General features: G+C 39.6%; 1 protein-coding gene across 1 annotated transcript; it reads right to left on the reverse strand.

Moving 5' to 3' along the window:
• Window positions 1–2,020: 2,020 nt before the first annotated feature.
• LOC139141784 (uncharacterized) lies at window positions 2,021–6,957 on the reverse strand. The gene is made up of 4 exons (XM_070711438.1): window positions 6,798–6,957; window positions 3,934–4,229; window positions 3,046–3,235; window positions 2,021–2,582 (listed from the first exon to the last, which is right to left on the reverse strand). Exons 1-4 carry the CDS (start codon window positions 6,933–6,935, stop codon window positions 2,451–2,453), a joined length of 756 nt encoding a protein of 251 aa, XP_070567539.1. The 5' UTR covers window positions 6,936–6,957; the 3' UTR covers window positions 2,021–2,450.
• Between the last annotated feature and the right edge of the window lie 8,952 nt (window positions 6,958–15,909).

A 15,909-nucleotide genomic window follows, 5' to 3' on the forward strand; every position in this document is an offset into this window, starting at 1 on the left:
ATAATTTGTTTGGCGTTTGTATGCCAGATGTTACATTACCAGAGAATTTTCAATTTCTATTGTCCTGAAAAGGAGCGGCAGAGAAAATTGAGAATTACGTAAAATTATCGAGGCGTAAACTGCAATCACCGTTGACAAATAAAAGGCATGTCTCTAACAGCCGTGGTCAATTCCGACATGTGTCATATGCATGGTCACCTACTGGCAGCATAGCGACGTATCAACATTTTCCTGAACATTCTCAAAGATTTAAATCGTATGTAAGTTGGCATTGTTTGGAGATGGCGTCTGTGAAAGCAATGAGCCGAAGTCTGAAGGATGGCGCCATTTTCTAGGTTTATCGTCGGAATTGATGGTTTATCACATTTAATTTAATTCACCCGATGGCTACGTAATCTGAGAAACATTGCATTGAGAATGTCCGTGAAAACAAAGTCATTTCCGCTGATATTACACAGCTTGCTATGACCTTACAATTTGCCATATATATCAACAATAGGCTGAGCTGGTGGTCAGTTAAGCATCGTGTTTAGTTGGGACAGCGTTGCGTCCAGGAAAAGGCAATCGTTCGAAACATTTCCGATAAGGAAACTAAACAGCAATGACGCGACCTTGGCAATCCCAACGGTTGTGATGTATCGTAATCACACTTTCATTGCTGACGTCATGCAGTGCGTCGTTTTTCAAAGTTAGTTTCTTTGCCCTTTCCCAGCCAGTCTGTGGACTATTCTTGTCACCTACAGTTTACACTGCGAACAGAAAACTTATAGTTTCTGATATTGCCAGTTTGGAGAGAAGTCTTGGGGTCTTGACAATCGATAGCAACTACTAGCACGACGCATACATACTATACGGTTTCCTTGACTGTGGGAGAAAGGACACAAAGTGGATTTGTTACAAAAGTGTCAGACTTGCTCCAAATGGGTTGGCATATAAATATCAAAGCAGAATGAATTGAAGAAATAAACTTCACCGGACTGTCGCGTTAGTAGTATACCAGGCTGTCGCGTGGATATCATGGAGTGAACGCGACAGCCACTGAAACGACAGCAAGGTATAGTAACTAGTTCATTTTAACATGGAGGTACCAAAAAATAACACAACTTTTGAATATAGCTATCTTTAACCATGCGAGCCCTTCTCGATTCTTTAACAAGTGACAATGTGACGTATCTTTTGGAGGTGACCATCATTACTCTCATAGTTAGATTGGAGGGAAGAAACACTTTGCATAGCTGCATGATTTATCTACTGACTCGATGAATAGTTTGATGAGCCAGTTACCGTTGCCAAGTTACAGCTGCCGAGAAAAGCTAAGCGACTGTGGGTCAGTCTAGGTCAAAGTCGAAATCGTAGAAATGTTTATACTCTGTTACCAGCAATCATTGGAAATGAATATTCTCAGTGTCGAACTATATAGCCAAAGTACATTATAAACTCGCAACGTGTACGAGTGAGTCTACCGAAATGTTTCAGACTGACGATAAAATCGAACTCTACAAAGCTTGACAAGCAGTTACCGGGAAACAAACAGGTACGTTCCTTCCGTACACTGAGTGGAGGTACGTTCCTTCCGCATAATTGTGGAGATGCCGTGAGAGAAGCTTGTTGGATTTTAACTCTCTAGTATGGCACAATTGACTAAAAAAATTCTTAGATTTATCGTTTTTCTCTCTCCCTATTCCACGCGGGGCTGGAGATCATATCTTTATCTCTAAGCAAAAGGTAGTTTCTCGATTCGCTCATCCCTTAATAATTGAGTTCGTTTCCGTGAGTCACACGTGTGCCAAAGCCATATAAAATTGTGCTAAAAGTTCACCACTTCTGATTTACCGACGTGAAAATTTAAGTGCATATGTGATATAACAAACAGGGCAAGTTTACCGAATACAATTCCGTGCTGATCTTCTGTCGAGTTGGTAGTCTTTTACAGATATGAGGGATGAAATGATCTGAAATGGTATTTTCGCCTTGGAAGATGTTCTTCAAACTTAAATAAACCACGCATGACATTCATCCATTCACAGGTGCAAAAACATTGTTTAATTTCACAAAATCAAAATAGCTATCATGGCAAGACATTACACACTTTTTGTAGAATAGAGCTGTTGACACAACTTCAACTTGACCTTGATGTAAAGATCTATTGACAGATTCATGATCTCTGACACGTAAACGCCGGGAAGAGTTTGAGAAGAGTGGGTTAGTAAGGCACCTGGAAATATCTGAAACTGTGGTGCATAAGACTTGGCAAACATGTTGAATAGAATTCAAACGTCAGCCTTTAGAACGGCAAGATTTTACACAGATAGATTACATAAAAGAGCGTCAATACAGCTTACATAATCATGTATTTATGCCAGCAAATATGTAGACATGGTTTTTTTAAGTTGATAGAATTTGATGGTGGTGCAGTTACATAATGTGTATTGAAATTAGTATGTATGACATTATTTCATGTGCATGGACCATCCATAAATAACCTCCTCTTCTGGATACTGTGAAGCCTTGAATACGTCAGTATCAAACGCTGTTTCCATGTACTTCGTGAGGGCGCCACAATCAGCCGGCATTTCAAAATTCTGGAGGATAAAATAAATCGATGTGTTATGAATCTTTTACACTGATATTTTGACATATATGCAGACGCGCTCAAAACTACCTTCTACTTCAATTCAACATGTCTGATCGCGGGCGTAGGTTCAGACACAACACTTTGTTCATATTTAGGGTTCGTTGGTTAAGACGCAACACTGCACAACTGATATCAATTCGGCTCTTTGTTTTCATCAATGCTGTATTTTGTTGTATTGTGAATATACACAGTGACCATATATGCCAAGTGGACATTGAGGTCAAAAAGCTTCCAGACGACGCCACTGTTCAGAGTAATGAATGCCGAATATCGATGAGTCTGTCTGAAAACAGAAATATCTGAACGAGATAAAAAAGGTTCATGTAGCTCACTAGTGGAACAAAATTAGGCTATATCATAGTCCAAGCATAATTATGTTCGTATAAAGATGAAAAGCAAAGGACAATAACCTTGTAATGTTTTCCGGCAACTTTGATGTGGTATAGCTTTGGTAGCATACTGCAATCTGGATGTTTCAAAGTGTCACCCTCCACAAACTTTCCAGGCGACTTTGCCAGAATATCGTTTATTTTCTTGAGTTCTTCCACCAGCGGTTTCTTCAAGGTTTCGTCCTGACTGGCATCTTTGTTCTTCACGAAACTACAAAATGAAGACGAACCATAGTTTAATATCTATCCTCTTTTAGTCTGTTTCAAAACATGTTTCATGAAAAACACGTATTTGCTATTTTATACATGTAGGATAGACACATGAGTAGGCCTAAATCTGAATCTCAAAATTTTACACCCTACTGACACTGGAGCTCTGCAAGCGGGTTCCTAATCTTAATGCCAGGCTTCGCAGTTCTTCTAAAGATGACTATTTTGGTCAAAAGATGCACATCCTTTTAGATATTTTGCGATACACAATATGTTTGACTGACACACTGCAGATTTATCACAACTTAAGTTTTCAAAAGAAATTCATATGATTTATTATCGAAGTAGATTGAGCATAAATTTCAATGCCATCGATCGAATCATGAAATGTTACAGAGTACGTTTTGGGGTAAATGGATCGTTGATGTAAGAACAGCAAAGCTGAACTGTTCAGGGCTTCCGTCAATCAAGGGTCTTTTATATCAAGCTTTGACACGCAATGAGAGAGTTTGAAAGACCTATCAGTCCATGAGACTGGTTAAGGAGACTTAAATACGTTTAGATTAATGGCTAAAAATCATACGTCATAAAATTTGAATGTATATCTATAGGCTTTAAAACGATGTAAGTGTTTGGAATTATTAGCGTTTAAACCAATTCTGGCATAAAGGCTCGGAGAAAGCAAATCGTAAAACTTACGGGATAAACTTTGGATAAAGATTAGCGTCGATTTTACACGCTTCATCGGAGGCTTTCATGGATGGTTCTGGATGATCCTTTTCAAGTCGTTCGGCGATGATAGCAGAATCTCCAATGACTTCGCCCCCTTTCTTCAGCACTGGCACAGTACCCTTGGCGTACATGTCCAAGAACCATTTTGGTTTGTCGTAGGTGTTGACTGTTGTAATCTTGAAATCTAACCCTTTCACACGCAAAGTCATATTGGCTCGGTGAGAGAAAGGACAATCGCCAAGGCTATTTCCATCTTTTCCTGCCTGTAGTGAAAATCCAATTCATAAAAGGGGCGATTGAAAGGTATCAACATAACAACAATAAGTGAGCTGTTTCGACCCTTGGAAGCAGTGGCCGACTGGTTTTGTGTGAGGCCTGCAGCTAGGCGATGTTGCCGTGAGTGTGTGGGTTCGAATCCCGTATGGGTTATACTATGTTATAGTAGAAATTTATATTTCACAAGGCGTGCCACCCCCAGGGGGATATTCCAATAGGGGGAGTGTGCCGCAGAATTTGTAAACATACCAATTATGAGTTTACTCCATACATTGACCTGTTGTCAGGGATTTCCTCGACAAACTCTGACCAACATCATAATTAGGGACTTCGACAATGAGCAAAATGTAACCACAATTCAAAAGGTTGATAACCCGGGGTCACATCGGGTCATCGGTTCCCAGACACTTCGCACCAAAACCACTTCGCACCATACCATCTCGTCCCATACCATTTCGCACCTCAACCACTTCGCACCAAAACAACCTCGTACCAAAACCTCTTCGCCCCAAAAATCACGTCGCCCAAAGCCATTGCGACCCGAAAAAAAAAACACGACTTAACTCCCCAATTTATCGGTAACCGTTAAAAGTTGAAAATAACCAACCACTGCCAGTGAAGTTTTAATCACCTTTCTACCATCCCAGGACTGAAATCTTGAAATTGTACACATTTCGAGAAAATGACATCGCATCGTGCAATACCGCGCACGGCACCTGAAATGTACCATTTAGTAGTTTGTGTGTTTCTTTTTTCTAATATATGGTATGGTTTCATGGAAGAATAAATGGTTCGTGGTAGACAAGTTGCAGGTAAAAACAACGTTATGATACATCGTGACATCGATGTTTTAGGACGAGTTGACGGAACTATACGGTAAGCGAAGTGGTTTAGTACGAGGTGGTACTTGGGGCGAAGTGGCGTTGGACGAGGTAGTACTTGGGACGAGGTGGTTTTGGTGCGAAATGGTTTTGGGACGAAGTTGTGTGGGGCGAACTGTTTTGGTGCGAAGTGTCTGGACCCCGGGTCATCAACCTTATACAAGTTCGCAAATTGTGGATGGTGTCATGCATATTACGGCCGCGGTCTTGATATATTCGGAGGATGCATTCCGGGTCATTTACCGTTATTACTGTGCTGTCGACTGTTTAGTTTTTATTCTTTCCGATGAAAAGTCGACACGTGCTTCAGTTTCATTTCGTCAAAGTTACTCCGTTTAGGCGGCACATACAGTGATAATCGTACGCCCCTCCTCCCCGCGTGTCACCAAAATTACCTACGACTTGACGAGTCGCACGAAAACGTTTGCTCCAAAAACAGCGGCGTGTTGCTTGTAACTAGTTGATTGGTAACATAGCAACGGACGCCAACCCAGTTCATAATGAAGGATCTTGGAGGGACTATTTTCAATAAGAGTTCACAGAATCCGATCGTTTTTCAACGACCTTATTGTGGAGTGACTGTCCCTCTTTGTTGAAGGGAAGCACGCTACATACGTATAAAATTTGCCGATCGTCGGATTCAAGTTTACTGTGATGCTGACAATACAGCTGAATATCAGAAGATCGAGACAGGACGCTAGTCCTACAAGTATGTGGAAGAAGGGGGTGCGCTACCAATTATTAACACACACGTTCTTTTAGTTATTTTCAGCGAAGCAATGTACAGAGAAAATTTATTTGCATATGAAATAAAATCCTTACTCATGCAGGGGACGTAACCCCCGGAGTCGGCAAGAAGATTACTTGCTTCATTTTCTGTAATAGATCGCCCCGATGTATCGTTCTAATAGCACCAATACTTGACTTTTCAATGTCAGTCAGAAATTTAGAATATGATCGTTTGTTCAATAAAAGTGAAAGTGGTTTATTGCGAACGTTTCGTTTCCGACGTTGCTTGTTGTTTACAAAAGCTTGTCCTCCATTGCTTAGCCGTAAGCCGTAAATGGCTCTTTGTGCGGTCATGGAGTCATTTTTAGCACTGCTTTGCGGTTAACGGCATGCGCTATTTACATAAATTTGCAACGTTTATCACTCGCCCTGTTACGCGAATGTCGCTCCTCTGCGGAGTGACCGTTGAGGCAGCATCTATGCATCTGAGACGGTCCCTAATAATACAAGGTCGTCAAGAGCCCCGTCTAGAGCTTACAACTGTTCCGGGTCTGGCTGGATTGAAACACAATAAAAGTATTAACGAGAGCGTGGCCTTGAACACGTTACATGCACATGTACTAGATTGTTGCCAATGTTGGCCTTTACTGGTCACTACTATTTCAACGTCGTCGATTTTAGGAGCAGCCTGCTGAAACAAACACATTGTATATTCTTGCAAAATATGATATTTCATGACTGAAGTGATATTTGTATTGTAAGACGTCCACTGATGTGTGATGTACAACTCTCGCTAAATCATTATCAAGCAGACATTGCAGTCATGACGGGTCATTAGGCGTGGCACCTCACTCCGTTGTTGGTGAACACAGTCATGTGTTATGTTCACGTCCATTTACAAACAGTTAACTGTTCGTGTCAAATGTAATTTTTACACCGACATACCTTTACGAAAAGTTCCAGTGCCATGTTTCTGACTCCAGTAGCGGAGAGCTTCCTAACGTGTCCAGCCAGATCGTTGAGGAGTGGTCGTCGAGGGCGTGCTATAGTATACAACACAGTATGGCACACAGCGTCAGTCATACAGTTGTGTTTACGTAACAAATGAGAGACGAACAAGGTCGGATATGCTACAATTGCAAGCACGGAGAGCCTGTGTCACAGGGGAAAAGTAACCGCCTGAACTGGAGATTTGTTCAAGATTATTCGGTGTAAGAAGTAAATGAAATCTATAGATAACTGGGTACTTAACACCAGTAAATAAATAAATAAATAAATAAATAAATAACTAGTAAACTTGCCGGGATTAACCTAACTCTGATTAATAGTCGCGCCAGCGGCTTACTGACTACGCATGCGCTTATTCATAGCGAGCGCAGCGAGAGCGGCCGAAGGCCGATCGTGAAGCGAGCATTAAGACTAATGCGTGTACAAGAAATTTAGAATGGAATCTCTATATACCTACGAGTTTGAAAAGAGAGCACAGTTCGAATACAAGAGAAGTCGGCCAGTTGCGAACTCGGCCAGTTACGAACTCGGCCAGTTGGAGAAGTCGGCCAGTGGGCGAACTCGGCCAGTACAGTATGCACCCAATTAGAATATATGCTCCACTACGGTGTTTTTGGGGTTTTTTTGAAGTTTTACTAAAGTTATATGCGAAAGCGATCTAAATGTCATTCATAAGATGAGCCATAGACTTTTTCCGTTTTTAAAGTCTATGGATGAGCGTAATGTTTGCAAACTTCACAGATCACATTTCAACGCACGTAAAATTAAAGATGGCGGTGTATCGCGATCGTGGTAGCGAGTTTTGCAGCCTTCGTCATACACTTGAAGTTCGTTAAAAAGTCATAGGAGATGGTGAAGCAAATTAGTTAAGAGTCATCAAGCCATGAATTTTACTGAAGAGATGGCATAATGTTTGCCTGAACTTTAACACGGAACGCGCGCAATCTGCAGAAACACTGAGGCAGACCGTACATGTTTTGCAGGGTGGACGTGGGAGCTCTTCGACTTCGAGTTGTTTTCTGAATGTTCGTAGTAGTATTAAACCGACAAAATAACAAAAACTATGGTAGTAAAAAGTTAAAATTGTTTGGCATATTCAACCGTGAAAAGAATGCGTATGCAATCATATTGCTTTGTTGCGAGTGGCCGACTTCTCCTGGCCGACTTCTCCCACTGGCCGAGTTGGTCGGCACCGGCGCTGGCCGAGTTCGCAACTGGCCGACTTCTCCGGTTACCCACGGTTCCATGGAGAGGCGGCCATTTGAATACTTTTAAACGGATTGCGTGAAATTAAAGATATCATCTACCACAAAAACCACTCGACAATGTGTATTGCCGACAAAAGAATCTCTCTGTTCCAAAGAAAGCGTGAAATTTGTTTCAAAATGACTATTTTCGATCACTTTTGAAGGCCCGGATCGGTCATCACTAGGCGCCGCCATTTTGAAACAAGCCTACTCTCGCGAGAACGAACGGTCAACTCACGCGAGAATTAAAAATAGTGTGCTGAGAGCTAGCTACCGACGGGAATATCAAGTACGTGTTTTACATTAGACTGCCTCTGTTCCCGCCCCTGTTTAATATAATAAACTGATCGGAATCATATAATTTACCAGTTTTAAATAATTTTCGTTAGTGAACTTGGCATTTCCGAGTTAAATTGCTATAAATGTTATTCTAGAAAACAATTCACAACAATAGCAACCTCAATGGCATCATGCATCAAACACAGAAATTAGCATGCTTTTGCCTGAAAACATCAATGACGATATACCCTACGCTGCGCTCGCTCTCAGGTCAGACCTGTTACATATTAATATACTATGCGAGTAACCGGAAGTGTACCCTTCTTTCATGGGCGCCGCCATGTTTTTTTTTTGAGTACTCGTAAATAAACAAATACGAAACAAATTACTATTATATAACATGCCTTTTATAAAATATACCTCTTTTATTAGCCAGTAAATGTTATTATGCACCTTGTCGCTGATACAAGTATCGTTGATATAGATAACGGAGAAGAAAGAAAACTGTCGTGCATATGAACGGGGCCATACGCAAAGAATGCTGGGATTGGATCATAGAAGAGCGCCCCTGTGTCAATAATTAGATTAAAAAATTGCAGGTTTTTAGACGGGACGCTATAGTTTTCAGCTTGCAAGTGGAAGGTGAGCAGTGCGGTTACCATTGCAATGATAATTATTGCATAATACGTCCCTTGTATAACGCCATAGGCTGTTATCATTGTAAAAATTGCCATTTTTGTCCAAAATTTTTACACGCTACAGAAAATCTATACCTGCCCTACTGCTGCAGGGTTTGACGTCGTGTAAGTACGTGAACTGCTTTCATCAGAGGGAAACTGGGCATAGTTGTCATATAAACGTTTATGAAGTAACAATTACAGTTTATCATGAATCAATACAAATAACATTGCCAATCTTAACCCTGGCGCGACACCAAGGGCTGAGCCCTATGAGGGACCGTGGCCCTATATAATATTAGTCGCGCCAGCGGCTTACTGACTACGCATGCGCTTATTCATAATATACTATGCGAGTAACCGGAAGTGTACCCTTCTTTCATGGGCGCCGCCATGTTTTTTTTGAGTACTCGTAAATAAACAAAAACGAAACAAATTACTATTATATAACATGCCTTTTATTAAAGATACCTCTTTTATTAGCCAGTAAATGTTATTATGCACCTTGTCGCTGATACAAAATATCGTTAATATAGATAAAGGGAGAAAACTGTCGTGCATGTGAACGGGGGCATACGCAAAGAATGCTGGGATTGAATTATAGAAGAGCGCCCCCTGTGTCAATAATTAGATTCAAAATTTGCCAGTTTTTAGACGGAACGCTATAGTTTTCAGCTTGCAAGTGGAAGGTGGGCAGTGCGGTTACCATTGCAATGATAATAATTGCATAAATGTCCCTTGTTTAACGCAATAGGCTGTTATCATTGTAAAAATTGCCAATTTTTGTCCAAAATTTTTACACGCTACAGAAAATCTATACCTGCCCTGCTGCAGGGTTTGACGTCGTGTACGTACGTGAACTGCTTTCATCAGAGGGAAACTGGGCATACCGGTAGTTGTCATATAATCGTTTATGAAGTAACAATTACAGTTTATCATGAATCAATACAAATAACATTGCCGATCTTTAATAACCCCTGGCGCGACACCAAGGGCTGAGCCCTTTATAATATTAAAGACAAAATGTTTCTTTCCACTATATGAAACGGTTTGGTCATATAAAGCGGATCTTGGCCCTGTATAGATATTGTAAATAAAGTAGCGAACATGGTCTATTTGTAAATCTGGAAAAGTGACACGTTGGGGTACAGCTTTAATAGCTTACCGCTAGAAATGACTTTTAATATCAGAACAGCCAAACCAGATATCGAGCTGCACTTTCAATCTGCTGAAGGACTGAGATGTATCACATTCACTTGCGTTCTATTCCGCTCTGAGTCTATGCGCCCCATAGACGTCATATGCCTGAGAAGAAAATCTTCTCCTCGGGCATATGTACACACGTCTATGGGGCGCATAGACGCAGAGCGGAATAGACCACCAGGTGACTGTGAAAGGTATCAAGTTAACGCACAAAGGCAGTGTTGATGATATGCGATTAGGCCTAATATTGTTACTTTCGCTAAACACTTGATCAGTTTCATCGACAACAGAATCTATAATTACGCATAGAAGTCAAGTTTTTCTTTACTATAAAGATCATTAAACCGTTTTGTAAATCGGACCAACCTAGTACCGTTACCTGTACGGCGATAGAAATGAATAGAATACCTAATTGTCCAAGGAGGTTTCTCATCCCTCCCCCGAATACGCCGTCGATAATACCACTCCGACGGAGTGCGAAACGTAAATGTCTTTGTTCTGTAACGATCCCTGTCCTCTTCAAAATGAAAGTGAAACCCCTTATTTCCCTCTCTGTGCGTTAAAACGAACAAAAATAACTTATCGAATTATCGAATTAATCAAGCATTAGTTTTCCGACGGCCCCGGGCCCTAAATGAAGTAGTTATGCTACGGTAAACACGCCGTGTTCTTCCAAAATTGTACTGCGTTTCCCATGCAGTCAGAATAAGCTTATATTTGATTGACTGAAAAATGTGGGACGATGTGTGCATGGCTTCACCAGTATACAGACATTTCCAATCACAAGTCAAACCTCCGTTTTTTTGCCAAGTGCTAAATCTAGAGATTTAAAAACAATATGTTTCAATCTTTCATCTGGTAACCATGACTTGTTCGAACAAAAGCTCGGAAACAGAAACTAGAGTTCTGTAGTACACACGGAGGTTTGATATCAAATATGACTCATCTGTTTCTCAAATGATTAGTAACGGCATTCCTAGCTTAACTTAAAATAACAATCCGGTGGTTTTGCAGAATTTCACTAAATTTGTCCCTTTTGACCAATCTGGGCGGGTGTAGCATGCTCTAGCAGGGTACGCTTACCCTTTCCGGACACCTGGTACCACCAACTAAAGGAGCCGTCATGCATAATTTACGGCCTGGATGTCGGAAGAATTTCATCGGAAACTCCGAAATTTCGAGCACCCCCCCCCCCCAACGACCATGATGAATTTGAGTAACCCCCCTCTCTAACTCTGCCATTTTGACTGACCCCTTTCCCCTCTTAGAAAAGTTGAATATCAATACATGTATTTGTAAAATTTACAAATACAGCAATAGCAAAGACCTTTCAAATCCTGATGTACCCTGCTAGATTATCATCGATTATCTCATGAAGGTTGAAAAAGGTGAAACCAACAAAGTGAAATTCAAAGTCACAACAAAATAGAGATATAAAAGCTCACGCTATAACCAGTGTATAGTATATTGTGTAATTGTGATGGGTATCATGACAATGTTTTCACTAGGATATCTTACAGGGCAGAATTTGAAAGTAGGGGGGGAGAACACGCGAGAGGTTGAGGGAGAAAGTGTCAGAGGGGGCTGTCCCCCTCGCATCTAAAATTTTGAGAAATTGATGTGCAATGGTGCAATCTGAGAGGGGCTTCAATTTATTTTGCACAAAAAATTGAGTAACCTCCCCTTCTTCCCCTCCACATTTTGAGCAACACCCCTTAAAGTTTTCAATTTTTTGAGTGACCCCCTCACATTCCTCCGACCCCACAGGCCATAAATAATGACGGCTCCCTAAACAGTGGTTCAAGATGACCATATGATCCATTGTTTCTTGGACTTGGTAAATTATTTATTTACCTTGAATGATACTGATTATAGGACCCGTTTTGATGCCATATTTGAATAATTTCATGCACTGCAAACTTTTCGGCTGACAATGGGTTATGTTGAAAAATTCACGGTATTTCAAATGTAAACATTCGCTCACGTATCTTAAACGTGTACCCCGTGTAACATCAACTACATTTTGATTTTTTATGAAAAAAAATCATTGTTTGCCAACGTTCAAAGAAACTCGTTTGTCAATGAATGACCTTAAAGTATAATATTTTCGTATGGAACAAACACGTCTTTTCAAACCATAAGTTTCTCCACACATCAATGTGTAGAGATATTGTAAAATAATGAAGTATCCGGAAGAGATGCGTCAATGTTGATGCTACAAGAAATGAAGCAGTTTCTTCTTCGGTGATTTTTTCAGCAAATCATACATTCGGAGAGTGCCACAACACGACTTAGTTTTGTGTCCTCAATAAGGAAAGGGCCATTAAAATCTTCGGAGGGGAATTTCGTGTCCTCAATAAGGAATGGGCCATTAAAATCTTCGGAGGGGAATTCAGTGTCCTCAATCTCAATGAGGGGTGGGCTATCAAACTCTTTATAGCGAGTTTTGTGTCCTCAATAAGGGATGGGCCATAACAATCTTTAGAGGAGAGTTTGAGGGGGGTTTTGGGTCCTCAATAAGGGATGGGCCATAAAATCTTTGGTAGAGAGTTTTGTGTCCTCAATACAGGCGCAGCCAACGAACAATGCACTTTTAAAAGGGTGCTTGTCATTATAAGATCAATTGTACATGACAAGCAATGTGAAATGACTAATTTTAAGTCTAGAGGGTAATTATTTAGCTGTTCATAATTTGCTCTCCGACTGAAAATTTTTCGACTTACCCTCCCGCACTCAAACTTCATATTTACCCACTCCCTACATATTTTTGCCTGTTTCCCCTCCCAATTATGAATTTTTGAAGCTCCCCTGCCTGTGGGACAAAAAAAAAGCTGTCGATTTCCCTGCCCTGGAAAAATTTCACCTTAAAATTTTATTATTCCTCTGCAGATATGAAGCTCCCCTGTCTTGTGATGAAAAAGTGTAGATTTCCCCTGTCCCCGCTTTAAAAGTAACTTCCCCTCTCCTCATTTTCTCCCCAATCCCAGTCCCAAGCAAATCAATAGATATCTGCCCTGAACGACAAAAAAATCTGCTCTCCAGCCTGCTAACTAGAAATATGTCCCCTGCCTGAGCAAAATTAAAATTTCCTCTGCCTTCAAAAAATTGCTCCTAGAACAGCTTTTTTGATGAATATAGCTCCGTTGCACCTGTCAATACAGGATGGGTCGTACACATATTGGAAGAAGAATTTTGTGTCTAGCTCACTGACAATGCACTGTAAATTAATTTTCCACTGCCTTCCAAAATCACAAAATGTTATTTTACAATATAATATGTTGTAACACACGGGATCGTACAATTTTCAGCTCTTGGAAGGTATTTAGGATGACGGAAACTCATGCAGAGAACCCTATAAAGAGTCTTTGGATTTTAGACGTGGTTTGACCTACAATAGTATCCAAGAGCAAAATTATGCAGTTAAAATTCTAATCAATACCAGTAGAGGAAGTAGTTCCAACTGAAGATAGAAAGTGTCAGCGAGACAAATGAATAAATTTTCACCACATTGTATGAAAGAAAATAATGTTCATTGAAACGTCATCTCACAGTTTATCCAGCTGCATGGTTTCTGGTTTAGGTAGCATTGCATATAATGCTGTGTATTTTGCTCAAAATTACTCTTTTTTCAAAGATTCATCCAATTTTCATTAATTTGTTAACCCAAGATTAAAATGTTGACTGGGCTCACGTTTAACGTGACAAACAGTGATAAGTTGATTGAGAAAGAAGTGTAATTCATGCAAATTTCCCACTTTCCTGGCTTCCTTTCATGCAATATAACAAAACAATTTTGTTTGGCAATAAGTTCTTACATTTTGAGTAAGACTCACTCCAAGGGCCAGTAATGCTGACTTTGATGATTTTTATTCATTATTTTTGTTTTATATGCCAAAAGCAAGTTCTTATTCTACTCCCAAGAGAATGTTGAAACACCCTCTATTTTCTCAACTTAGCGTCTATATGTGTAAAATGCATGGTTATTGTTTACATCTGTTCACTTGTCAACAATAGCAAAAGTTTACAGATTTACAGACTGAGTTGATAAGCTGAATGCTGTGTGTCTCAACAAGCTTTTGGGGTATAGAACAAGAAATTATGGTTGACTTTAAAAACAAAAATAGTGAAAAATCATCGAAAGTTAGCATTACAGGCTCTTTCAGTTTTTTCCATCATGATTTCAATCACTTTTTGAATGCAAGTCTTCCAACACTTGCTATTTAAGAGTGAGAATAAATAATGCAAAACAAATTGCTTTTTTTCTACATATACCACAGTTTCCAATGAGATATTAAATTTCATGAAATCGTACCAGTATGAAGTTTTTGACTTTTTATCATTAATACCAAAATTAAGGTTTTCTACCCCAAATATATACCCCTTCATCCTATGAGTAAACTAATGCTACCATACTAAACTTTAGATTCTCTACTTTTTGAAAATTTATAGTGTGATGCAATTTTCATGTCATCTTTGATAAGAAATATTGATTTGAAAACAGCTGGAGCGTTGGATATAAGTGCAACACAGTTGAAAAATCCTTGGTATGTGCATATTTGTATCTCTGATACGATTTCAATGTTGTTGATAATTGAGTCCTTCTGGTTTGTACACTGCCATATTTACATTTCCTATAACTCTGATATTAATAGTCTCCAATCTCAAATAACAGCTACCTGCTAAGATTACTATTTCCTTTGACCTTGTTCAACCTGAGATAGTATGTATATCTATGGTTATATCTTAGTTATAAAAGACTCTTATACAACACATCCATTCCTTCCACAGGGTACCATGTCTAGGCACAGCCTAATGATATTACACATAGTAAAATGTCTTCAAGTCAATCAGAGAAGTACTGCCAATACTGGTATATGGAGTATTCTGAAATTTAATGAGGCTTGCAGTACAAATTAAGGTACTGTGTCATTTGTTTCCATTGATGTCCTTACCATAAGAGGCAGATAGTCTTTTAGGGATGATTACCAACCTGCTTACATGTACCAAGATATAGTTTATTTTTATATGAAAATAGTTGACATTTGCAGTACATGCATTTGGGGAATTTTATGTCATCTCTCTTAGTTTTGACATTGATCACACCATTGTAATCTTATCGATTGTAAAACTATACCTTTGGACACTAATGCCTTCACTTAAATGATTTTTTGACGAATATATTTTTACATATCAAAAACTGATGCATGAAGAAACAGACATGTGTAAAATAATATGTTGTCCATCTGCCAAGTTCCGCGCTACTTGAACCAATGTATTTGTGAGCTCCCTCATGTATTTTCATCTTCACAATGGCTCAGCTAGTAGTTGATACACAGGCAAAATTTCCTCATCATTTATTTGTTTGCGATGATTTCATCACCAAAATAAAAAATATTACACACTCTGTGTTTTAATTTATTAGTCTCTCTACCAATGAGATAAAAAAACACCCAGACAGCAATTTTTTGTAAAAGTTTCATTGCATTCTCCTTGACATGTGCAATGCTGCCCTCAGCAAAGTTTTAAAGAAATGTTTTTGCTATACCTCACATTCTGTATCTACCGATTCATTTCAGGGCTTGACAAATTTTCCATGATCTCTTGACCAAACAATTCTTATACAAAGCACTTATAATTAATGTT

Source organism: Ptychodera flava, chromosome 10 (genome assembly GCF_041260155.1).
Source record: "Ptychodera flava strain L36383 chromosome 10, AS_Pfla_20210202, whole genome shotgun sequence".
Classification (NCBI taxonomy): Eukaryota; Metazoa; Hemichordata; class Enteropneusta; family Ptychoderidae; genus Ptychodera; species Ptychodera flava.